General features: G+C 36.5%; 1 protein-coding gene across 4 annotated transcripts in view; it reads right to left on the reverse strand.

The window, feature by feature from the left end:
- Positions 1-27543, reverse strand: part of LOC150109060 (uncharacterized) — a 339899-nt gene that overhangs the window by 150745 nt on the left and 161611 nt on the right. For 3 of the 4 annotated variants that reach the window (XM_090405164.1, XM_090405179.1, XM_090405155.1), the window contains exons 8-9: positions 23234-23304; positions 1683-1846 (exon numbers count right to left, since the gene is read on the reverse strand). In XM_090405164.1, coding sequence (XP_090261290.1) covers positions 1683-1846; positions 23234-23304 — 235 coding nt within the window. The remainder of the gene's footprint in view (positions 1-1682; positions 1847-23233; positions 23305-27543) is intronic. The other variant, XM_090405171.1, reaches the window with a different exon arrangement.

The following is a 27543-nucleotide window of genomic DNA, read 5'->3' on the forward strand; positions in this document are numbered from 1 at the left end:
GTGTTAGCAGAAATAATCTCAGGTAGTATGGTCACTCAAACAGAATGGGAAAAAATAAAGATTAGCAAAACAAGTGTTCTCTACCAGATTGACAGGAAAAAGACCAAGATATAGGTGGATTGATACGATAAAAAGTACTTTAGAAGACAGAAATATAAGACCTGATAATGTTGGAGTCTTGACAGGTAACAGATTGAGTTGGAGGAAAATTGTAGATAGGAAGTTAGTGGTGATGTAAGTTTTTCATGTAGTACTATCATATCCTGTACACCCTTGAAGATACATGTCAGGAATTTGATGATGATGATATAATTTCCTAAATTAGTTGAATCTTCAGACTCATCATGACCTCTCAAAGGAAGCCCTTGCTTAGCCAAATAGCATACTGTATCAATTAATCTTTTTAAAATGTCTACATTTTTCTTTACCTGTTCTTATGATAGGTAACTTCAATTTTTCTTTGTTTGTCAATGAGAATGTTAATTCTTTGTTTTCCAAACATATTGAGATTTAAAAATTATTGAATGTGTGATTGTGAGTATTCTTGTTTTTGCATGGCTGCTGTAAAATGGTTAAGGTCATAATATCCATGCTTATTCCAAATGCCTTTCTCTCTGGAGAATAGTAAACAAAGACAAAAAAAGAGTCTTGACCACACTTCACATTGACCAGTTAATCACTGTGAAATAGAGAAGATGTGTCATATACTCAATTTTTGCATCTTTGTGCATGCTCTGTAAATTTGGAAGCGGATGTGGTTTACCCCTATCAAGTACAGTCATACAATCCACAAAAGTTCTGGCAGAAAACGGGACATTTAGTAGTGTAAATAGGGCAAAAAGTTATAAATTTATGGAAAATTATATATTAAAAACTTGTCTTATTATATATAGAAACTTGTCTACCATGTCAGTTCACACTTCATGCATGCAAAACAGATGAAACTCAGAAAACAAAAACAGCAACTCATGACAAATGACAACATTCAATTAGATTGGTTGACTCAATAACCAATCACAGTCTTTAGGTGCTATTGTCCGAGCTCAACCAGCTTCGTCTTCCCAGCAGTTTAAAACTACTAGAACACTAAGAATTTGACCTGCTGCATCTTGTTTACATCTTTTCAAAGGGCTCAAAAGGTATTTTAAAAGCACACCTGGGTATTAACACAAATGTGATGCAATGTTTACGTGTCGAAAAGTGCCCTCTTCATGAAGCATTAGTATATTGTGTTTAAATTTCAGGAATCCCGCAAAGCCAGGAAACAATTAGGGGAGTCTTTAACAGGAATAAATGCAAAAATATAATATCGGTGATACTGATATTTCATGGATGAGCACCGCACCCCTGCACACCTGGAATATTCGCCCGTGATATGTGTGTGTGTGTGTAAGTGAATCTTTGTTTAAGTGGAATTTCAACAATCCATTATCAGGTGTAAGATAATGTTTAATAAATATTTCCTTTGGTAAACATAATTTGCACATTATCTTACACCCAATAATGGATTGTTAAAATTCCACTTAAACAAAGATTCTCACATACACACACACACACACCACACATTATGTTTACCAAAGGAAATATTTTATTATGGTAATTATATTAATAGTGACAGATACTATAATCCTCTCCCTCAAATTTACTTTAATTTATTATTAATTTAACACACACACACTTACCTCTTGAACTGAAATGTAGCCACATTAGGTGCTCTGTGAACTGTAAACCTCTTCTGTGCAGACACTTTCATATTACATCTGGGACATTTGTATGCATTATCATTTTGTAGCAATTCAGGTTGGATAAATTTTTCAAGAGCTTTTTCTAAGCTGGGAACATTCTGCTAAGAAAAACATGTATGGCAATTAATTTGATAAATTAGAAGGAAGAGAATATTGTGTTTATGAATGATAGAGGAGCGTCATTAATATTATTTTCACTTTGCAAAGAAAGATAACAAATACACTATATTCACACTACAACAAATACTATTATTGTTATAATGAAATGACACTTTTAACTTATAGATCTGAGAGCTGGGTTAGAAATAAAACACTTGACCAAAGACTGGAGAACACGGATATAAGAGTTCTGAGAAAGATTAGGGGAGTGAGCAAATGGCATCACTGGCAATATCATATTAAAAATGGGAATGTTAGGAAAGAATCTGACGTTGTGAGAATCCAGGATTGTGTCAGCAGAGCTAATCTCAGGTGGTATGGTCACTTAAACAGAAAGGGAGAGGAAGGATTAGCAAAACAAGTGTGCTTTGCCAGATTGGCAGGAAAGGCCCAGAGAAAGATGAACGTAAGTGGATTGATACAGCAAAATGTGCCTTACAAAGACAGAAATATAAGATCTGATAATGTTAGAGGCTTGACAGACAATAGATTAATTTGCAAGGAAATTGTTGATAGTAAGTTAGTAATGATGTGTTTCATGTAGTACTATCATAATATCCTGTACATCCCTCGAGGGAAGTCAGGAATTTCATAATTATGATGATAATACTATTATTGCTCAATTACCAAATCCAGACAAATGCCCAATATCACCAATGTTTACTTGATATTATGTGCTATAAGTTCGAAAATTTATAACAATCAGCATTTAATGAAGCACATCTGCTGTGAAAGCCCCATATGCTCAATGGAGGCATAGTTCCACTTGATATTTACAGGGAATGACAGCTAGAAACAATCTATAATGCAGTTTGATTGTGGGAAGCACTATGCATAGAATTAATGTGAGGAAACTAGTAATTTTATGAGGTCAAGTTAGAGGCTTAATGATGAAACAGCACTGAGAAAAGATCAAAAATATTATTATGATACGTAATACACACAAAGGCAACACAAAATATTCTAAGACAACTATAAAAAACTCAGGTCACAATTTTGTACAAGTCTACTCTCTCACAGAATGCCTTTCTTCCAACCACTACAGATCTCATATTCTTTGGCACTACAAAGGTGCCAAGTGGGATGACCCCTAAAATTTCTACTTCCCATGGTCTGACTACTGCTTCCAGTCTTGCAGCAAGCAAGTCACAGAAATTATTCCCCTTTCAACCCTTCATTCTCCCATTCTACCCCAAAATCCTCATATACTTTCCAAGCCCTGTTCAAAAGAAACTGCAACAAAGTTGAAAATTACCTGCCTGCATCCAACTTCATACTGAAATATGCAACATAATGTAAAATAGTCATCAGCAGATCTAAATCTGCTTTCATACAGGCCAACTACAAAAAACCTGCATCCTGTCAAAACAGAAACTGAACTGTGCCTTTTGGTCCCTTGCTAAGGCCATCAGATGTAACTTCTGCTCACCTGCACCTCTATCTTTCTCTCATTCTGATGGTACCACTGCTACAGTATCCAAAGATATAGGTGACCTCCTGACATCACTCTTTTCCTCCAACTCTTGCATAGATGACCATGGTAAATGTCAGCAAATTACTGACTGGTTAGCATATCAGGAATCGTAGTAAGGTACTGGAGAAATTGACAAAGAGCAAAATACAGGAATGGATAGAAAGAAATAGGATACCATATGGAACACAACATGGTTTTATGAAGGTTAGGTCATGCCTCAGTAATTTGCTGACATTTTATAATACAGTAACAGCTGAGATGGATAAAGGTAATGGGGTTTCAGTGATAGTGCTGGACTTTGCAAAGGATTTTGATAGGATATCATATGGAATTCTAATAAATAAATTGCATCATGTGGGGGATGGATACAAGTTGGTGAAGTGGATAAGAGGATGGTTGATGGAGAGATATCAGAGAGTAGTTTATTCAGAAGTAGAGTTCAGTAGAAGGCCTGTGACTAGTGGCATGCTACAGGGTTCAGTTCTTGGGTCATATAGTTAGTTATGCTAACTATAGTTAGCATATCTAACTATTGCTCTACTGAATTTTGCACTGTCGTGCAAAATTCGGTAGAGCAATAGTTATTAAAGATGTTAAAATTTTGCAGGATGATTTGGATAGGCTGGTAGTTTGGGCAAAGGAAAATGGATATCAGTTTAATATGGCAAAGTGTAAGGTTATTCATTTTGGGGTGAAAAGATTACCAGCTGTGTACCATACTGATGGAACTGTACTCTGGGAAATGGATGAAGCTAGGGATTTAGGGATGTTGGTAGATAGGGAGTTAAAGTTTAGAGGGAATACTGCAAAAATGGCTAAAGCAGCTCATCGGATTACTTAGTTACTGAAGAATACCCTAATGAGCAGAAACAAGTAGTATTAATATAGGTTATTAATATCTCTTTACAGATGCAGATCTGGTCACCTGAATTTCTTGGTGATGAGGTGGTGGCGGCAAGGATCCAGAGGCAAGTGACCAAGATAGTAGCAGGTCTGTGGAATGAACCTTATGAAGGACAAGTTGAAGATTTGTAGGTTACAGAAATTGGCTGATAGGTGGAAAAAGGGGGTGATATGATTGAGACGTACAAATTACTGAATGATTTTTACAAGATTAATACAAAGGAAATTTTTCAGAACTGCTCTGATGGCGGGAGAACTAGAGGCCACCTTGGAAACTGAGCAAGAGTAATTAGCAAGGGTGTCAGGACTAGATTTTTTGTTCAGAGAGTGGTAAATGAGTGGAATAGGTTGCCAGAGTCTGTTGTGGGCCATGAGTGTGAATGAATTCAAAGTAAAGTATGATAGATACTGCAAAATTAGGGCCTCCCTTGATGAGGCCAAGGACTCCATGGAGTAGCCAGTAATAATAATAACGATAATACTTAGCTAGTACTTATTCCAATGCATGGAAGCAATCATATATCCAACCTATTCCAAAAAAAAAAAAAGGGAGACAGAAGTCTACCATCAAACTACCAACCAGTTGCCATCAGCTTAGCCTTCTCCAGTATAACGGAGAAAGTCATCATCTTCTCCACTACTTAGAGGTCCACCAATTAATCAGCAACCACCAATATTCATTCTACCACTGATAGTCCATGGCTTACCTCTCAGCCTACCTCACCTACTACTGGACATATGTATGGAAAGGTGTGAAGAAACATGCATGTCACGTGACATTTTAGAGCTTTTGATTGCATCTGGCACTGATGCCTGCTAAACAAATTGCTATACTTTGGTCTATCTGTCATCCTCTGTAATTGGATGGCCAGCTTTTTCTTTGTTATGGTGGATGGCTTCTCGAGCTTTGCCAACAATGCAAGAGTGCCTCAGGGCTGTATTCTATCACCTTCTTTCGTTTTCCTGTACACAAATGACCTATTCCCAATCACCACTAATCCCATTCACAGCTTTGCATATGAATGTGCTCAGATATCTCAAGCTCGAAGATCATCTACAACTAATTCCTTAAAAACTGATCTCTATACTATACTTCAATGGGATGTAACGTAGACTGCCTCCTAGTGGTGCACCCTAGATAACGCTAAATAGTCTATAGCGACAGATTGATCCGTACTCTCCTAGCAGGACTCATGAACACAGGCTCTCAGATAACACACAACTACCGAGGATCTGAGAATCAAGACTGTGGGCTCACTCTTAAAAATATGCCAATTAAACATAGAAGGCATAAGTAGAGCTAAATGCAAAGTTCTTACTAAGATCCTGAATTACCATCAAATAGATGTAGTTGTAATACAGGAAACTCACACTAAGGACGATCTAGATCTACTAACGAGAGGAGAAAATATATGGATACAATATGATTAACTGTATAAACCATCCCAAATATGGTGTGGCAACATATATAAAAAATGACATTTCTAATTATAAGATCTGTGAACCAAGCACCAGCAAGGACATATATAGTGAATATATAGTGAATCTTTATAATATAACCAACGTGTATAAACCTCCCTTAGCTAAATGGCCTGATCAAGTACTGTCCCAGCAACAACATCCAAACATAATCCTGGGAGATTTTAATAGTCATCATTCCCTTTGGGGCTATAGAAAGGATGACCTAAAAAATGGTATCCTACTAGTGAATTGGATGGAAAATCAGAACCTTTTATCTGATCTTTGATGCCAAAGATGGGAAAGAGGATATAATCCTGATTTGTGTTTCTGTACTGAAGATGATAATGGCAGCCAAATCCTCCATCTCTAGGAAAGTATTAGACAATTTTCCAAATAGTCAACATCGACCTATAATCTATAAAGTTGGCCTAAATATTCCAATCATAAGAACAGTATTAAAACCTAGGTGGAACTTTCTCAAAGCTGACTGGGATTCTTTTAAGAAACAAGTTGACACTGTAATAAGATTTATAAAGCCCACTGTAAAAATTACAATAGATTTGTTGGCATTATTATTGGTGCTGCCAAACGAACCATTCCAAGAGGTTTTAGGAGAGATTATATCCCAGGCTGGAATAGTGACAGTGAAAAACTGTATAAAGAATTCTCTACTAATAATAACCCTACAGTAGTCACTGAGCTACTGAAGTCTCTTGACAATGCTAGAAAAGACAAATGGATTAAAACAATGAACAATTTTAATTTTACTCATTCCAGCCGAAAAGCTTGGTCCCTGATTACGAAACTTGATCCTAATACAAGGACTTCTGGTAAATTGCCCGCCATAGATCCAAAACACATTACAAAGCATATAATCTCGATGACTAAATATCCTCAAGATAGAGTAGCTACGAGAGAGGTGAAACAAAAACTAAAAGATCTTCAACTATCTCAGGTTTTCACTTCCCAGGAACTTACCCAGCCAGTTAACTCATTGAGGACTGGGAAGGCAGCTGGACTCGATAAAATCTACCCTGAATTCATTAAGAACTGTGGACCAAAAACTATTAAATGGTTTACTGCTATGTACAATAATATCCTGGACTCTGGCATACTCCCATCAATTTTTAAAAGATCTAAAATCATTGCTGTCTTAAAACCTGGCAAAGACCCTACAATTGCTTCCAACTACCGTCCTATCGCCTTGTTAAGCACTGCCTGAAACGTCTCGAAAGAATGCTATACAACAGAATTTCTTCAACTATACATAACAGAACTCCACAGGAACAGGCTGGCTTCAAACCTGACAGAAGTTGTTGCGATCAAGTACTGGTCTTGACAACCTTTATAAAGAATGGATATGAAAAACGATAGAAGTATTCGTAGACCTCTCTGCTGCCTATGACACAGTGTGGAAAGAGGGCCTTATTTTAAAATTCCTAGAAACTATCCCATCACCAAAACTAGCAAACCTAATTAATCAAATACTAGCAGACAGATGGATACAAGTATCTCTCAATGAATCCAAAAGTAAATTCTTTAAGATTAAAAATGGCCTACCTCAGGGGTCAGTTCTTGCTCCATTGCTCTTTAACTTATATATTAGTGATATTCCAGAGACAGCATCAAGGAGATTCATGTATGCTGACGATATTGCCATTGCAATGCAACATTCAACATTCCAAAAAGCTGAGAACACCTTAACTGAAGACACTTTAGACGATAGCGATTACAACCTAACCTGAACAAAACTGAAGTAGCATCCTTTCATTTAAGTAATATCCAGGCCAACTATATCCCAAAAGTTTACTTCAGAAATAAACAGGTGAAATTCAACAATCATCCAAAATACCTAGGAGTTACCCTAGACAGAAGTTTGACATTTAAATATCATCTCGAAAATATTGCTGGAAAATAAAAAACTCGTAATAATATAATGCATAAACTTGCTGGTACTTCTTGGGATGCAGATGCCAACACACTGCATACTACCACACTGTCTTTGGTCTATTCTACAGCAGAGTATTGTGCTCCTGTGTGGCTGAACAGCGCACACCTCTTTAGTCGATGTCCAGTTGGATCAACCTACGAGGGTAATCTCTGGAGCTTTAAGATCTACTCCTGGCTACTGGCTCCCAACTCTCAGTAATATAGCCCCTCCCTCGCTCTGCAGGACCCAAGCCTTAAGCAAATTATGGACAAAAATAATTGGAAACAGTTCCTTGCCTATTCACCAAGACATTTCCTTCCATACTTCACAAAGACTGAAAGCCAGGCACCCTGCCTGGAGGAGTACAATACAAATAAATGACCAGAACTTCAACCTATGCGAGTCATGGGGAGAGTATTGGTTTCAATGTACCTCCAATCTTCAAATTCCCATTTCAAATCCAACATCTCGTCTGGAGGGCTTTAATCTCCCTAGACATGTTTGGACCACTTTAAATCAGATCAGAACAGGACATGGGAGATGAAAGCATCTCTTGCATAAGTGGAGCTGGTCTGATACTCCAAACTGTGAATGCAGAAAAGGGATCCAGACTATCAATCACATTGTGCTTGAGGTACTCTCAAGTACTAAAGAGGACTTTTTTTTTTAAAACTGACCCCAGAATCCCTGGAGTGGATCTGGGATTTAAGGATTAAGCTCTGACTCCTGATTCTAAATTTTGATGTTCAATCATTTCAACCTGTTGTACCTCTTTCAATATGATTTTTACAATTGTTTTTATGCTGTTTTATGTAATTTGTATGTATTATCCTGAGACCTGTACATCATATGCTAAATAAATAAAATGGGATTAGGATAACCTGGTTGCCTCCAATGCCACCAAAATGTAGTCTTGTGTTTTCTCTCAGAAAAGGGATCCCAGCTTACCTACTCTTACATTCAGTGATACATGCTTATCAGACAGAATCAGACTCTCGGCAAGGACTAGCATTTATCTTCAGCCTCTTCCAGCAATAACACATTACATCAGTAATTTCCTCAGCATCCAAAAACTAAGAACTCTCTTCTGCTCAAGTTATTTTATATCCACCCAGCTACTAACTCAACACAAATTCCAAATCTCCTAATTCTTAGAATACAGCTCACATCATAAATAATCACAGAATTCACTTACGTAAATGTAATTTATTTCTGTAGAATTTTCCACTATGCTTCATAGCCCTTTTCAATACATTACAGTAAGAAGAGATAAACATAAAAATAAACAATTAAATTAAAAGCATGTGATATTAGAAGTACTTTCAACTGAAGGAGGATAACTCCATTTATATTAATAGGTATCAGGAATAAGTTAAAATAAATTCTAAATAATTAATTCTAAAAAAAATTAATTATTTAGAATTTTTATGAAAAACATGAATGGTGAGAATTAGGTCAACTCAAAATTGAGAAAGTTTAATGCAACATTTTTGGGTTAGAATTGTGAATATGTGCTAAACAGCTATCTTTATACAATCGTTCCCGAATAAAACTTTTGTGTAGAACTTTAGTATTATTCCACTGAATTCTATGTTTTGCAGAAGAGTGACTTACTAAATAAGATTTAGCAGCTTTTAAGTGAATATATTCTTGATGTTCTCCAAGACGGAATTTGTGCATAATGACCAGTCTGTCCACAACATAGACAGCAAGAACAAGGGATTCTATAAACTCCTGGATAAGAGAGAGGAGGATATTTGTCTTTTGGAGAGACAAGGAAGGTATTAAGTTTACAAACTGGACAGAAAAAAATTTCTAGGTCAATCTGGTAATGAAGTCTTGCTATTTTTTCTGATAATCTTTAACATATAAAAGACAAATTCTAGAAACTTCTTGTGGAGGATTAAGATGAAGGCCATAATTAGTAATTATTTTCTCGATAACTTTTCATTAGTTTTGCATTATAACCATTAGAGATGAAGGCAACTCTGATAACAGGCAGTTCATTGTTTATAAGAAAATCGATTAAACAAATTTTATCAGCTCTGTCAACTAAAGATTTAACTAAACCATACTTCTGAGAAGGGGGGGGGGGTGAGTGCCAGTATGAATTGTATTCTGTACACAGAGATTAGGTTCATGCAGAATGGAACATCCAGAAAAGGAAGACAGTTATTATCTTCTACTTCTAGTGTAAATTTGATTCTTGGGTTTACTGAATTTTTTCTCAAGAAATTCATGGATATTGGAATACTCCAGTTGTCAAAACAAAGCAGATAGAGGGAACAGATATTGGGTCTCCCATTTCCTCGATTCTAGCTAATTACTTAATGGAATGTTTGAACAATGTATTTTCACCTAAGCCATTAATTTAGCACAGACATGTTGATATTTTTGCTGTATGGAACTGTTCTCTTGTGATCTCCATGAATTTTTTGAGAAAGTTGAATTCAGTAAACCCAAGAATCAAATTTATACTAGAAGATAACAACTGTCTTCCTTTCCTGGACATTCTTTAATGCCAAAGTTATCAATAAAATAATCAATACTTACAGCCTTCATGTTAATTCTCCTCAAAAAGAAGTTTCTAGAATTTTTCTTCTATATGTTAAAGGATTATCAGGAAAAACAGCAAGACTTCTTCACCAGATTTACAAGTAGCTTTCCATCCAGTACATAAACTTATGCACTGGATGGAAAGTACCTCTCTCTCTCTTATCCAACAGTTTGCAGAATCCCTTATTCTTTTGCCTATGTTATTATGGACAGACTGGTCATTCTACACAAATTCATCTTGGAGAAGATAAAGAATATATTTCACTTACAAAGCTTATCGATAAATCTGGTTTAGTGAGCTACACCCTGTCTACAAAATATAGAATTCAGTGGAATGATACTAAAGTTCTGCACAAAATTTATTTTCTTCTAGTAAGATTGTATAGAGCATCAGTTCCCAACTGGTGGTAAGTATACCCCCGGGGATAGGTGCTGGACCATTCAAGGGTACACAAAAAATAATCAGTACTGGTGGAAAAACAAGTAAACAAAATGCAAAATGTTAGTTATGGAACAATAAATGTCAGTATTTAAAAACAAGGGGTACAATTTATAGAAATGGGTTTAAAAGGTGTACACCAGTGGAAAAAGGTTGGGAAACACTGGTATAGAGAAAGCTGTGATGCACACAGTCAAATTCCTAACTTTAACAAAAACGACTGTATTAAACTTTCTCAATTTTGGGAAATTATCCTAATTAATATCCACTATTCATGTGTTTTATAAAAATTTTAATTAATTATTTAAATTAAAATTATTTTTTTATTTTAATTTACTCCTTGATATCTATTTATGTAGATGGAGTCCTTGTGTAGTCAACAGCACATATAACATCATGTGCTTTTAATTTATGTTTCTCCCTTCTTATGTAGCATATCAAAAATGGCTATTAAAAATAACTGAAAATTCTATGAAAATAAATAATACATTTACGTAAGCAACTTCCATAATTATTTATTATTATAATGTCTTCCACTTAAGTGGAAGACATTATTATTATAATGTCTTCCACTTAAGTCTTGTTTCAGAAATCAACTGCTCAGATGTTTAGAGTAGTGCACCTAAAACTAACTTCATTAAAAATTCTTGACACTGTCCAGAGGTGAGCAATTTTACTCATAAATTCCCTCTCTTATAGACTCAATGCAACCTCTTTCTCACAGATGCAAAATTTCAACACTGTGGCTATTCTACAAGTAAGTGCACTGGTGTCCAAAAGCTAAGGACAAACTACAATTTTACCTGTATATGAAAAACGTTTCACGACTACAGTCAAATGTGGACATAAATTTATTGCCAGCATACTAATAAATCATATTACACAAAAAATGTGTTATAAATTTTTTATTAAATTGCAGTACATTTTTGAAAAAAGTTGCAAATTTCCTAAGGACATAGTTAAGGAATTAATGCATAGTGCTTACAGAAAAGTGTGTGGAGAGACATTTCAGTATGCAATATATTCAGCCTGAACTTCAATGCAGCTCACACAATGTCGTACAATTCTTAGCAGCAAGTGATTTAGGAGTTCTTGTAGTAGCAAACTGGCTCACTCCTCTTTCAGAGCAATGATAAAGACTTGTTTCTTTTCTGGAGACGAATTTCAAGCAGCAATGCATCTCCCTATTGCATCCCAAATATGTTCTATGGGGGTTGAGATCTGGGGGAGTATGCTGGCCACCCAATTCAATTAATATCCCTGGTGTCTAGAAATATCTCCGCTACTCGTGTACAATGTGGCGTGGTGTGGCACTGTCACCAATAAAAATGAACTCTTCGCCTACGGTACCATGGAACAATCGAACACGATGTTGAAGAACTTCATTGCAATATCGTTCACAAATCATAGTCCCTTTTTTCCAGCTCTTGTAAGCATAATGCTTCCCCACACCACTGCCATACCTATCCCTTTCAAGAACGTTTTCGCAATAATAAGCAGTACTATCTTCATGCCAGATCAAGTGTCATCTAGAATCGGAGGAAAGACTAAAATGACTCATCTGTAAAGAGTATATTAGCTTATTGGTATCTTGTCCAATTTTGATGGATACAACACCACTGAAAAAGTGTTCTACGATGAGTTGTGTATAAGGAGACACAGACTACAGGCCTACTTGTTGCTGACATCTTAACACAGTTTGTCAAGATATCCACTTAATTGCGCTGGAATGGAGCGGACTTGCTAACTAACCTGCTGTGGTGCATTGATTATGTTTTGCTGTTATAACCAAAAGTTGGGCTTCATGTTCCATGATAGAGTAAGGACAACCTCTTAGCAAATGTCTGGAACATATTTCACTGGTTTGAAACACTGCCCAGAGCCTAGATACACCACTATGTGAGATTCCAAACTCTTTGGTAATATCAATAATTCTGTGGCCTTCTTCAAGCTTTCCAATAATTCTTCCCCATGTGAAATTATCTAGATGATGTCTTTGAGACATTGCAAGAAATTCACATTTGCAACTTTATTCCTTCACGAAAAGAGCTTCCATCAAACATAATTTGCTTAGTACAGCCTTTTGCCTTTTATCCTCTTGAATGCTACCACGTGACCCTTTTATGTGCGATTCAAAAATTTGAATGTGTACCCACTTTCTACTCAGAATCATTAGTTATACAAATTGCCACAAGCTGATTCGTCTGAATTTGTGGTTGTAATCTTCAGAAATAGTGTTCATCCTTAGGTTTTGGACACCAGTGTACTTCAGTGGTTACTGCTTTACTGAACTGGCAAACAGCATTCCTTCACTTTCTATTGGGCCTGTTGAAATAAGAGAAGCTGTGGCTCAGTATTCCTTTTCAGTACAATATACCAAACACGATTCATATTTTCTATATCTCTGTCCTCGTGAAGTATTCCCAAAGAACCACAACCAGCAATTCCTTAAATTCTACCTCAATCCTCACCTGCCCCCCTTCCCCCCCAGATGACCTAATGTGCTTATAGATTTTTGACCTCTTGTATAAGGAATAATTTAAAATTTGTGAGGGTTTCAGTTGAGTACAGTAAAGCCATATAAATCAAATAAGGTATCGATTTATATGGCTTTTTCACTTTTCATTTTGAAATTAAGTATAAAATGTTTTTTTTTTCTTTGCTAAGGGCATGCAGCATTATTTTTATAACTGAGAAAAATTTTGAAAATGTGTGTAAAAAAGTATACAGTAATACCCCGACTTACGTGAAAATCCGGAGTTACACGGTTTCTTATATGTACATATTCCCGTCCTGCTTCACCACTAGTCGTATCTTTCCAGCGTCCGTATTCGCCAGTGTCGCACATGCCGTGAACAAGCACTTACGTGTTTCGCGTGGTCTCCATTCATACATGATTTTTATAGTCTACAAACCTTGTGCTTGTTTAATGTTATGTTTTTGATAAAAATTTTATCACATAAAAAATAATAATGTCGTCCAAAAGAAGTAAGTCTGATAGTTCTACAGCTAGCAAGAAAAGAAAAACATTGACTTTGGAAACAAAACTCAACATTACATTAAGGGAATGAAAATTTGTGAGCTAGCAAAGAAGTTCGATCTACAGGAATCCACAATAAGAACAATCATAACAGATAAAGAATTCTCGCTGCTGTGAAAAATACCCAATCATTGAATTCAAGCATAATTCGTAAACATCATGGGATTATTGGTGAGATGGAAACGATGCTTAAATTATGGTGTAATAATCAAGTGAGAGTAAAAAATTGTCCAGTTGATCAAACAACAATATATAGCCAAGCCAAGCTGATTTTTGAGAGGCTAAAAGTAGAAGATGGAGAAGCAGCCAAAGAAGAAAATTTCGTGGCCAGTAACGGTTGGTTCAACTGATTTAAAAATCGCTGTAACTGGCACCATGATGCAGTGCCAGTTACAGCGGCAAGGGCTGATAAAGAGGCTACATCTTCTTTTCCTGAGACAAAGAAATCCAAGAGCTCTAAAAAAAAACCTAAAGCTGGCTTGCAAGTGATTTGGAATTCAAATTCTAAAGCTTGGGTGACAGCTTCTATTTTTGAAGACTGGTTTGGTCACCACTTCATACCTAAAGTTGAACGTTATTGCCAGTTTAAAAAAATTCTGTTTAAAGTTATGCTCATTATTGATAATGCACCTGGTCACCCTCCTGCAACTTTAATTGATTTTGCTCCATGTGTAAAATTGTTTTCTTGTCTCCAAATACAACCAGCTTACTTCAACTGATGGACCAAGGAGTTATCAAAACATTCAAAGCATACTACACACGGCATTCGTTTGCAAGTCTGAATGAAGCTATGAGGCAAAATAAGCAACTGTCTGTTAGAGTTTTGGAAACAGTTTAATGCTTTAGATGCTGTAAGGATTATCGAAGATTCTTGGGGTGAAATTTTCCAAAAAACCTTGAATGGTGTCTGGAAAAAACCTTGTCTGTCCTTTTTTAAATGCGAAACGGAAATGTTGCCAGAAACTGATCAAGTTGCTGAGGCAATAGAAGAAGTTGTCAACCTTGCCAGCCAATTAGATGTAGAAGTCGACAGTGAAGATGTCAGCGAGCTGTTAGACTCACATAACAAGGAGCTTACAATTGACGAGCTCATAGAGATGCATGAGCAAAGTGCTACCGAAGAGACCGAAACCTCAGATCCAGTTCTACCAGAAAAGCACATGACAATTGCAAAATTAACAGAAGGCCTCAGCTTAATTATGCAGATTTTATGAAACCATTGACTCGAAATAACTTTCTTTTTTTATGTATGAAAAACTACAATTATGATTATATTTCTTAAAAAATATAGGTGCTTTTGTAAACCTTTGGTCCCAATTAACTAATATTTTGTATGTTTGTATATATAAATTACATGCAAAATTATACCCCAAGTTACGCGAATTCAACTTATGTGCTTTTTGTTGGTCCCACCTACCACGTAACTTTGGGGTTTCAATCTTGGTTAAATGGGTCATCCAGGAAAGGAAATTAAAGCTATTAAATTTTGTAACCCAAAAAATTAATAGAACTTATTGAAACTTTTTAAGTGTGTTTTGCAAAATGCAGACAGAATATGTCAAAATTATATATTGCAGAATAACCCTACTCCCACTAAATGGAAGAATTTAGTGGGAGTAGGGTTGTATGTGGGATGTATGCAAGAAAATTTTAATTTTTTTAAAATCAATAAAATTATATAAATGGATAAAAATTGTTCACCAGCTGAACTGAATTTAATGAAATTTGGTATTTAGGATCTCATTAATACCAAATTTGTTGAATTGTTTTAATTTCATTTTCATCAGTCTGCTTGCAGAGGCTTAATTTGACAAAAATTTTTTTAAATGTAAATTCTAACCATAAAAGGCTATAAACTTATTATATAGTAGTACTATAAGACTAGATTACATGATGAACACAAAGGAAATGAAACAATTAAAGTTTATTACTTTATGTATTGTCACAAGAATCTCTCAAGCACTGGATATTAATAATGTCCAGTGCTTGAGAGATTCTGTCACAAGAATTAGGTAGGTTAAAGACTTGATACTCTGGAAATCTTGCTCTAGAGACCAAAAGTAATTTTTTCAAGCCACTTCAAGATGGTGGTCTCAAACCTAGTAACGAAATTTGTCTCCTACCTAAAGACATTCAAACACCCCACCCTCCCACCTCTTCTGAGTAAGATTGAAACCCATAAATTATTAGTTGAAGTAACAGATTGAAGGCCTTCTTCAATCTAGTTCTTCAACTAATAACTGAATAACTTATGTTCTTCATCCAGGCTGGCGAAGAACATAAGCTAAAACTAGTGGATATGTCCAATTACTGGTCTGGTTGAATGAGTGAAGAGCACTTCCATGCATCAACCAACAAAACAACTAAAGTCAGTTCAAATCCCACTTTATGCATGGGTGTTGTCTATGAATATCATTTGATAGTAGATGAATTGCATCACTCAGTATGAGAACCAACCAACTCTTCTAATTGGAGCCTGAAGTGGCTTGCAAACAAAAGATTTGGGTTCTGTCTCTAGAACATGGTATCTGAATTATATACAAACTAACATAAAATGCGTTTAACATACTTCTTGGATGGGATTCTTATCAAAAATAAATACATACATAATGCACTATAATTTTATTATTATTGCAAGGGGACCTCCATGAGGTCCTAAGACTCACTGTGGGAGACCCAAAACCATCAACACAATCCTTGAAACCCCTTAACAGACAAAGCACTAACAACTAACTCAGGAAACCCATTCCATTCATTCACCACTTTCCAAGCAAAAAATCTAGTCCTCAAGTTCTTGATAACCACACTCTAACCCACCTTCCAGGATGACTTCTTGTTCTGCTCTCACTAGCCAAGTATTGAAACATTTTCCCTTACAGAAGCAATTCTATAAAATCCTTTCATCATCATCAAATTCCTGACATGTACCCTCAAAGGGGTGTATAGGATATTATGATAGTACTACATCTACACGAAAAACTTGCATGATTACTAACTTCCTATTAACAATTTTCCTCCAAATCAATCCGTCATCTGTCAAGACTCCAACATTATCAGATCTTATATTTCTGTCTTCCAAAGCGCTTTTTGCTGTATCAACTGGTCTTCCTCTGGGTCTTTTTGCTGCCAATCTGGCCTGGCAGAGAACATTTGTTTTGCTAATCTTTCCTCTCCTATTCTGTTTAAGTGACCATACCACCTGAGATTAGCTCTGCTCACACATTCTTGAATGCTAACAATGTCAAGTGCTTTCCTAATATTCTCATTTTTAATATGATATCTGCATTGATGCCATCTGGTCAAGCCCTTAATCTTTCTCAGGACTCTAATATCTGTGGTCTCTAGTCTGGTCAAGTGTTTTATTTCTAACTCAGCTCTCAGATCGATAAGTTAAAACTGGTTTGAACACAATCTTGTATATAGCTAATTTAGTGTTTTGACTAATCTGTCCCTTATTTCATATACTCAGTTGACTTCCTACCATACCAGATTTGTTGATTCCATTGTCATTTCATAACCACAATCTAATCCACCTTCCAGGATGGCTTCTTGTTCTGCTCTCACTGGCCAAGTATTGAAACATTTCCCCTTACAGAAGCAATTCTATAAAATCCTTTCACCATCATCAGATTCCTGACATGTACCCTCAAGGCGAGGGTTGATGTCAGGAAGGACATCCGATCGTAAAACTTCAATGCCAGCTCAAACTATGATATGAGTCCAAGAGAAAATGATATAAGGGCTAGGGCGTACCCCTTAAGCGACGTGCAGCCACATCACCCTACAGCTGCGAGAAGTGGACGAGGGCTACCGCATCAAGGGCGGGTGCAGTTAAAGAAGCAAGCCCAGCAGGTGGAGAGGTGGCAGACATGATGAGGAAGTTGGGCATTTTATGTGTGCAGGAGACAAGGTGGAAGGGGGAAAGGCAAAGGAACTGGGAGATGGATATAAATTGTTCTACTCTGGAGCAAATAACGAGGGAAGAAATGGTGTAGGAATTGTGGTATGTGGCAGATTGAAGGGCGAAGTACTGGAAGTGGGTAGAAGGAACGACAGGATCATGCGAATGAAATTGGGTCTTGGAGAAGAGTGGGTGGTCGTATTATGTGTATATGCCCTGCAAGTTGGTTGTACAGCAGAGGAGAAAGATGAGTTCTGGAACGTGTTAGATGAAGAAATGAGGGAACTGGAAGAAAATGAGATGGTGATTGTTGGAGGAGACTTGAACGGACACATAGGGAGACAGAATAGAGACTGTGAAAGGGTGCATGGTGGCCACGGAGTGGGAATGATGAACCAGGAAGGAGAGAGGGTTGTGAACTTTGCAGTAGCATTTGATCTGGCAATTGTGATCTTGTTTTTCTACAAGAGGGAAGAACATTTGATAACATTTAGGAGTGGTAACAACAGTTCACAAATTGACTACATTTTGACTAGAAGAAAACATCTTAAGGTTGTGACAAATTGTAAAGTAATTCCAACAGATCAAGTAGCACAGCAAAACCGACTGCTGTGCGCAGACTTTAAAATAAGATCGAAGATAAGAACCTCTGGATGCCATGGGATGAAGACAATTGAGTGATTTTGCTTAAAAGAGGAGAGTGTGAGGAATCGTTTTAGGGAGAGGGTGTTAGAGAGGATTTTGGATGGACTGGAAAGTGTACAAGATTTGTGGAAACATAATTCAAAAGTAATCCTGAGCTGTGCAATTGAAGTGCTTGGTGAGACATCTGGAAAGATTAGAAAGCAGAAGGAGGGTTGGTGGTGGAATAATAATGTACAAGTGGCAGTGACAGCTAAGAGGAAGGCAAAGCAGAAGTGGGATGAATCAAGAGTGGAAGAGGACAGAGAGGTGTACAGAGAGAGAAAGCAAGAAGCCAAAAGAGTTGAGGCAAAGGCGAAGGCCATGGCATATCAAGATCTGTATGATCAATTAGAAACAAAGGAAGGACAGAGAAAAATTTACTAACTAGCAAAATGTAGAAATAAAGCAGCAAAGGACATCTTACATGTGAGGCAGATCAAAGACGCTGAAGGAAGAGTATTATGGAGGGATGTGGACATAAGAAACAGATGGAAAATATACTTTGAGGGACTTTTGAATGAGGAAAATGCAAGGACTCACAAAGAAGATGGGCAGCCTTCTGAGGGGATGGTGCAGAACATCAGTAGAGTGGAAGTGATGGAGGCCATGAAGAGGATGAGGAATGAAAAATCGGTGGGCCCCGACAGAATTCCAGTGGAGGCATGGAAGGCACTGGGGGAAGAGGGACTTGACCTGCTGTGGGACCTGTTCATGAAAGTTTGCCAACAGGAAAATATACCCAAGGAATGGAGGGAGAGTACTCTTGTCCCCATCTACAAGGGTAAAGGGGATGCACAAGACTGTAAAAATTACAGAGGAATAAAGTTGATGTCCAACACAATGAAAATCCTAGAAAGGGTTCTTGATGGTAAATTGAGGAAGGAGGTAGAGATTGCAAAGGAACAATTTGGCTTCATGCCTGGTAGATCAACAACAGATGCTAATCTTTGGATTACGGCAGATGATGGAAAAGTATCGAGAGAAACAAAGGGAGCTACATCTGGCATTTATTGATCTGGAGAAAGCATACGATAGAGTGCCAAGGCAAGAAGTCTGGAGGTGTCTGAGGGAGAAGAAGGTTCCGGAGAAATATGTCAGGTTGCAGGAAACGTACAGAAATGTGAAGACAAGTGTTTGGACCTGTCTGGGACAGACAGAAAGTTTTCAAGTAACAGTTGGCTTGCATCAAGGGTCAGCATTAAATCCGTTTCTGTTTAATATTGTGATGGAGGTGGTAACAGAGGAGGTGAGAGAAGATGCGCCTTGGACAATGTTGTATGCAGATGACATCTTGCTATGTGCAGATTCAAGAGAATAAGCAGGAACTAAACTGGAAAGATGGAGAAAAGTACTGGAAGAGAGAGGTATGAGACTGAGCAGAAGTAAGACAGAGTATATGTGTTGCACAGTGGGCGGCGGACAGGAGACAGATCTGGAGCTGGAAGGAAATGTCGTCAGGAAGGTGAGAGACTTTAGATACTTAGGTTCAACAGTGGAAGAAGATGGAGGAGCTGAGAAGAATGGGATGCAGATACAAGCAGGTTGGAAGAACTGGAAGGAGATGGTTGGAGTGTTATGCGATAAGAGGGTGCCAATCAATCTGAAAGGCAAAATCTATAGGACAGTAGTGAGGCCAGTTATGACATATGCTATAGAAACTGTGGCCCTGAGGAAAAATAACATCAGCAGGATGGAAGTAGCAGAGATGAGAATGCTTAGGTGGATGTGCGGTGTGACCAGAAAGGATCGTCTGAGAAATGACTATGTGAGGGGAACAGTGAAAGTTACGAACTTAGGAGCGAAAATACAGGAAGCAAGGTTGAGATGGTTTGGTCATGTGATGAGGAGGGAGGATGAATATGTGGGAAGAAGGGTCATGCAGATGGATGTGCAAGGAAGGCGGACGCGTGGGCGGCCAAAGAAGAGATGGAAGGAGCTGGTAGAAGAGGACTTGAGGATGAAGAACTTGGATGTGGTGATAGCCCAAGACAGGAAAGTGTGGAGGAGTCTCGTTATCAACAGTGACCCCACTTAAGTGGGAGAAGCTGCAGAAGAAGAAGAAAAGAAGAAGATTGTCATTTCCATATTTAATTTACCATCTTCGCTAAAAATTGTGACTAAGTAGCTGAAACATTTTACTTGTTCTATAGGTTCTCCATTCACAATCCAGTTCATATTTTCAATGTTTATGCTGATTTTCATTGTCTTTGCTTATTATTACTGATTTTCATACCAAATTTATTCTAACAGTTACTCAATTTAGTCAGGGAATCTTTCAGACTTTACTGGATTTATTTAAAAGTATAACATCGTCTGCATAAAGTAAAGAGCTGAGATTAACATCAAATTTGATATCAGGTTTGATACCGCTTTCCTTCATAACGTGATCCATATATATAATGAATACCAGAGGGGATAATGTACATCTTTGTCTCACACCAGATTTAACATCAAACCATTTTCCTGTACTTCCTTCAAATCTAACTGTTGTCTTACAACTCAAAGTATTGCTTGATATAATGCCCCATTGACACCATATAACTGTCGCATTTTGAATAGCTTTTCTCTTGGCACCTTGTCATATGCCTTTTCTGGAAATGTTGCAGTGCCAGATTTGAGAATAGAGGTACTTGGATATTGAAGAATCTCCATGCAAATACTGCTGTGGGATTAGATGGTATGTTGACACATCTATTACATGAATGTACAAATGAACTGGAAAGAGGGTAAAATAGTTCAGTGAATAAATAAGAATCCAAGACAGAGAGAAAATTAAAGAAAAATCAGTATCTTGGGATTAGTATAAAGGTATTGGAAAAGTTGGTCACAAACACAAAATTATGAATGGGTGAATAAGAACACGATGAGTCACCAACTTTTACAGTTAAAGAAGCTGTCAAAATGTTCTATAAAAATCAACATCAGAACAAATCGCAATGATGTCTGCAGAGAATTCATTCTTGCCAAGTCCCACGATGTATACTTCATCCATTTCAAGTATTTTTTGAGTAATTAGAGAAGGCAGTTGCAAAGAAAAAGTTGGTCTCTGCTATAGATCTAGGCAGCAAAATCTAACTAAACTGAGTAACTGTAACAAACTTGGTATGAAAATCAGCAATAAAAGATGAAAATATGCAGGAACATTGAACTGCATTTTCAATCTATTTAGGTACAGTTTTTAGTAAAGACAGGAAACTAAATATGGAAAGTAATAATAGAATAAGCAAAACTGGTATGGTGGGGAGTCAACTAAATAAATTGATGTTCAATGATTTCAATTTTTTTTTTTTTTTTTTTTTTTTAAACATTCAAGGATCTCAGCACAGAATTAATGGGCACCTCCATGGAGTCTAAATACTCATTGCAGGAATTTACAACATATACTGAAATATTAATTAAAAGAAATTTTAATAAATACTTCGTATATTTTGACAATGTCACATCGCCATCTTCATGGGAACATAAAACTATGACACATGCACGCAGGCACTACAAAAGAGAAAACTGGCATTGTTCCTAGAATCCTAAAGGTGCCCCCTATATACTGGATTGTCTTGGCTGTTTGGCTGAAGTTCTCAAGATGCAAGCTTCCCAAATTTTGGGCAGTCTCTTGCACCCAAATTTGTTGAGGTTTGAAAATTTTTTTTAGAGCTGAGCCTGATTCCATGAACAATCTTTCATATTTAAATTTGCTGCAGTGTAATAACATGGCTTTCTTCCAGTGATCCAAAAAATATTAAAACCAGTTAACCCCCCCCTCTTCATAACAAAGATTACACTAAATCCATCACAATTCCCAATATCTGTGGTGGGTATCAAGAGCATGGTCTACAAGTCCAGAGTGGCTATATTGGTGAAACCGGATGTAGTCTTTGTGTTCCGATATCCTGACGTTTGCTGTCCTGCCCGTTTGGTCAAAGTAGGACAGTTTACAGCTACAAGGGACCTGGTATACTCCAGGTAGGTCTTTGGTGAAGCAGATAAGGGATGCAATTTCTTATATGGTTTGTAATAAGAAGTCAGGTCATATTTTTTTAATATTTTGTTTAACTTTTGAGGTGCCCCAGATATAAGAGATGGTGATGGATTTAGTATAATCTTTGTTATGAAGGGGGTTGTGATTAACTGGTTTTAATATTTTTTAGGAGTTGTAGCCATTGGCTAAGAAAATGTTAAGGATGTGGTTTAGTTCAGTGGTTAGGGCATTGTCATCTGAGCAGATTAATTTTCCCCTGTTATATAGTGTTTTTATAACTCCATATTATTGTGAGGGGTGATGGTGGGATTGCTGGTGAATGTATCTGACTGTATGAGTAGGTTTTCTGTAAATAATCTAATCTACATTAGATTATTTACAGAAATAAGAATCATAATCTACATTATTCATGTTTTACTGCTACATCAGCATCGTTGAATCTTTGGTTATGTTTGCCTGTAGCTTATCTCCTTTTTAAATTTACAATGATGGTGCCACTGATAGTTGGGTAAAAATTTTATATATGGAATCAATAATTTTACATAACTTTTCCATTGTTATTTTTACTTTTAATAAATCTGTTTATAATTTTGTTTTTTGTCTTTAAAAGACTTTAAAATGCAAATACAAATTGAAACAAAAGTAGATACTATTAAAAGTAAAAATAACAATGGAAAAGTTGGGTAAAAATTGTATATATGGAATCAACAATTTTACATAACTTTTCCATTGTTATTTATGGCATTATGCAATTTAATAGTGGAAAATGACATGATTTCAATCATTTTTGAAATATGTCTAATTAATGTGCAGTTTACGTAAGTTATAATTAGTGATCTCATTATTTCAAGCCTTTTATTTATTTATTTATTTTAACATCGTGAATTTATTCTGCACTGCCAATACAGCTGAAAATTTTTGTATCATTTCTGTTTTTAAAATTTAAGAAATGCAATTGTCACTACCTTAATATCGAGAATGAAGTCCATAAAATGGTCATAAGTGTTGCTTTTTTCTTTGCACTGCAAGCAAATCACTGAAAATAAAGTAACTATATATTATTGCTTAAAGAATTGATATGCAAAATTTCAAAATTTTATTTATCGTATATTTCATCTTACCAAATGATTTTGATGCATTCAAGAAATTAACATAAAACAAACTAACATTAACAACAACAAAACTGTGAAGAATAAAATTCTTTCAAAAATTCTTTGTGCTTATTCTCAGATACATACCATCTTATTTCGGTTCTACACAACATGAAAATGTGTCTAATTTATTATTGCTATATAAAAGATGAATTTTTAATTACTTTTTGTGACACTTCCACCCATGAAATATTATAAATTTATAGTACATTAGTACAGTTATCACTTTGTGTAGCAAACACCATTACAACAAACTTGCTCACTATAACAAAAATCCTGACCAATTCCCACAGGCAGAATACTACTCTAAAGGAAATTCACTGGAGTAAACAATTTCAGAGGTCCTTCTGAGTTTGTTAGTGTGAGTCAATTGTGCTGCAGATGGGGAGGGATAGCTAATCTGGAAATCCTACTCTAGAGATGAGACCACATATAACCTTTTCACCTCTCTCAAAAAGTCACTTTGGGCCTCCAATAAGCAAGATGATAGTTTCACAGAGAGCAATGAAAATCATCTGCCAACTAGCAATAACAAATATAAGTACCACAGTGAGACTCAAACCCACAGATATATGATGGAGAATAGAAATGTTGGTTTGTCTACTCTCCATTGAGAGTAGACAAACCAACAAGGTTAAATGTTGGTTTGTCTACTCTCAAGGAAACAAGGGAGCAGAGAATAAGAAATGGATAGAGGAAAAGGATAGTTGTGCAGACAGCTTGTAAAATTTGATGCAGCGTAAATTTTTCCATTTTTAATTGCATCAACTTTTACAGGGATCACATACAAAATTCACAAAAATAAACTTGTAATTTTCTATGTAAATAATACTAAAAGCCCATGTATTAAAACACAGAGGAATTAGCATGATAAATTGTGTAAATAGAAGATGTATGAATATGTTAAGTTCAAGGGCAATGCCGTAGAAATCGGAAATATATTGTAATTTTCTATGTAAGTAATACCAAAAGCCCATGTATTAAAACCCAGAGGAATTAGCATGCTAAATTGTGAAAATAGTAGTTCGAGGGCAATGCCTTAGAAATCAGAAATATATTGATGTTAGTAATTAGATAAAATGTAAAAGAAACCTGACAGTCCGATACCGCCTTCAAGGTCAGTGTTAAAAGGGGCGACATACATCTAACATGGCTTTGCCATTCCATTAAGGAGATTAAATGGGCACTTCAAGGAGAGCTAGAAGTCTGAGTTTAAAAGGAGGTCAAGAGTTTGAACGGGAAAGTTTGGGGCTCAAACCTTTGTCCAGAGTCCTGGGAAAACCGAATATAAGGCATCGTGGAAAAAAGAGAACAGCATCGACACCAGAAGAAGAAAAAGAAGGAGAAGAGGAGTGAGCATCGTCGATCCACGACTTTCGTTCCATTCGGATACTGACTCAGAAAGCCCCAGGAGCTGATTAATTACCATGGGAGCAGCGGTGCTGGACCTAATGCATTACCAATGGAGCAACCTGCATGAGGCCTTGATCATCAGACCTTCTTCTCCAAGTCTATAATGCCTGGAAATTGTGCTCCAGGTTCCGCCAGTCATTCGTCGATGAAATGCCTGTGTTCTTGAAATCTCCAAGTGAAAGCCCAAGACCTGATATGGAAGAGAAACCAGGGAATCTGTAAAGGAAATGTGAACAAGTGCACTACAGAGAAAAGGAACTCAAGTGAGTTTATTTTCAGTGTAATTTTATCTATGTTATGAGAGACTGTTTTAGAAGGACAGATAAGTTTATAGAGTTACTATATATAGTTTGGAAATAGTTTGCATAAAGAGAAGTTTATATAAAGTGAAACCTGGAATTTATAGTTAACAAGGCATGATAATTCCTAAATTGTAAATGGGCTGATAGTTTTTTCTTTAAGTTGTTTAATGATCTGCATTATATTGCATGCTTACGTAAATGTTCTAAAGGAAGTTTCCCTCTAAAGTGTTAAAGTTAGAGTGGAGTAAGAAGTAGCAATTCATTAATGTGTAAAATGTATGATTGTTTCAGTATAAATAAACATGTTTGTTTTATTTACAAAGAGTTTCATATGGTGATGACAGCCTTAAATGGAGAATGGTGGATATGGATGAAGAAAGGAGCTATTACGATGGGAAAGACAGGTTGGTGAGATCATGGCCTTTTATGGTGGCAAAGGCAAATAATGTCAATTAAAACTAAAATACTCACAAGTGTAGTACAAGGTTCCATCATTACAGAACACAACCAACCTTTAGAAAAAGTAGAAGACTTCCAATACTTAGACTCAAATATAAATAATACTGTAAATGACATGTTATTAAGAAAATATAAAGCTCTCAATCGACACAGGAATGTAAGAATTATATTGAAATCGCTCCTCATTACCTTGGGAAAAAAAATTACCCTTTACAAATCAACTTCTCAGGCTATCTTTTTATATCATGGAGAAACATGAAACGTTTCCACCCCAAAAAAAAGCAATAAAAACCCATTAACAGCTTTAATACAACCTGCTTAACACTGTTATTCGGTTACTCTTGGAAGGATCGTATTCGTAATTCCACTATTTTAGAGGCAAACAAAAAAAACCTTGATTGAAACCCAATGCAGACATCAGCTTGATTGGCTTGGACATCAACTGAATCATCCTCCTCCTCCATAATTTGACATCTTATTTTTATATGTCCCCTCAAATGAACAAAGATGGAGCAGAAGACCAACTAAACAATTCTGGCAGTATATTAACCACCTTATTGCACAGATACTCTCTCTCCATGAGAAATAACTCAAATGGCTCAAAACAGAGATGCCTGGAAAGTTACATATAATAATTAACTTTTTCTTATTCATATTTATTTAGTTTGTTTCCCTATTTACAAATTGTAAATTAACCATGATGATGAACAACTGACTAGATAGCGTACCCTCTCCCACTAATGAGCTGTGGATTCAAAACTCGCAATAGGCATGGATGTTTGTAATTGTTATTAGGTGAGAAATGAATTTCTTTGTCTGAAAATACTAGCACTAGAGGAAAAGGTAAAGACTAGTATTACAGCTGCAGATGGCAATTTAGCTAATGCTGATTTACATCATTATGATATCATTTAGAAAATTTTATTATCATTTTCTTTAATATAATTTATCAAAAGTGCACCTATGATATTAAACTAGCTCTCTTAATGATAACAACGTACAACATATCTTTCCTACGTAGGAAAAGTGGAGTCATTTTCAAAATACATGTTCAGTAACTGAAACACCTCATCTTCTGAATTAGTTCAGATAAACTGTGCATATACTATATACAGGGTGTTCGGGATAAATTTGACATATTTATAATTAATTATATTTTTCCGTAAGTTACATGTATTAACACACACTTCTCTTCATTTAAAAGTTTGGACCCTTCTTCATTCATATACAAGATGTCAGAAAGGATGGATAGCTGGAACCCACCTGAATCATGGAAGAGAATAACTTGTATCATGATGATTCGTGCCCGCCATCAAAATAAGGATATTACGACTGCTGCCCAATGCTCCCTGAATACAGTAAAAACAATCAGGCATGAACTAGAGACTTGCAATGGTGACTACGAGGATGTAGCAAGAAGAAAGATCCCTAGCAGACGATCTGATTGCGTTCGTACAGCAGAATTCCTCGCAAATCTGCAGGAACAGGTGTTGAAGAACCCTGGCATTGGAATTCGGGCTTTGTTCGTGGAGTTGCTAACTGTAGTCAAGCCCTGGATAACAAGGGTAGCCAATGGTAGGCCGTATGTATGGCAGCAGGATTCGGCCCCTTGCCACACCTCTGGGAAAAGTCAAAAATGGTTGTCTGAAAATTTCTACGACTTCACCAGTCCAAATGTTTGGCCTCCAAACTCCCCAGACCTTAACCCCATGGATTATTTTGTATGGGGCGCAGTTGAAAAAGACACCAATCGCACTTCCAGTAATACAAAAGCCCAGTTAATGGATAAAATTAAAACAGTTTTTGCGGCCCTTCCCAGGGAGACTGTAGCATCAGCTTGTTCGAGGTTCCGAAGCAGAATTGAAGCTGTGATCGATGCTAATGGTGGTTATTTTGAGTAAATCTTGTTGATAGTATTGTAATTAACTCTGCCTGTAATGTTTTTTTGTC

Source organism: Typopeltis vanoorti, chromosome 2, assembly GCF_054136105.1.
Source record: "Typopeltis vanoorti isolate ZY-2024b chromosome 2, IOZ_Tvanoo_1.0, whole genome shotgun sequence".
NCBI lineage: Eukaryota > Metazoa > Arthropoda > Arachnida > Uropygi > Thelyphonidae > Typopeltis > Typopeltis vanoorti.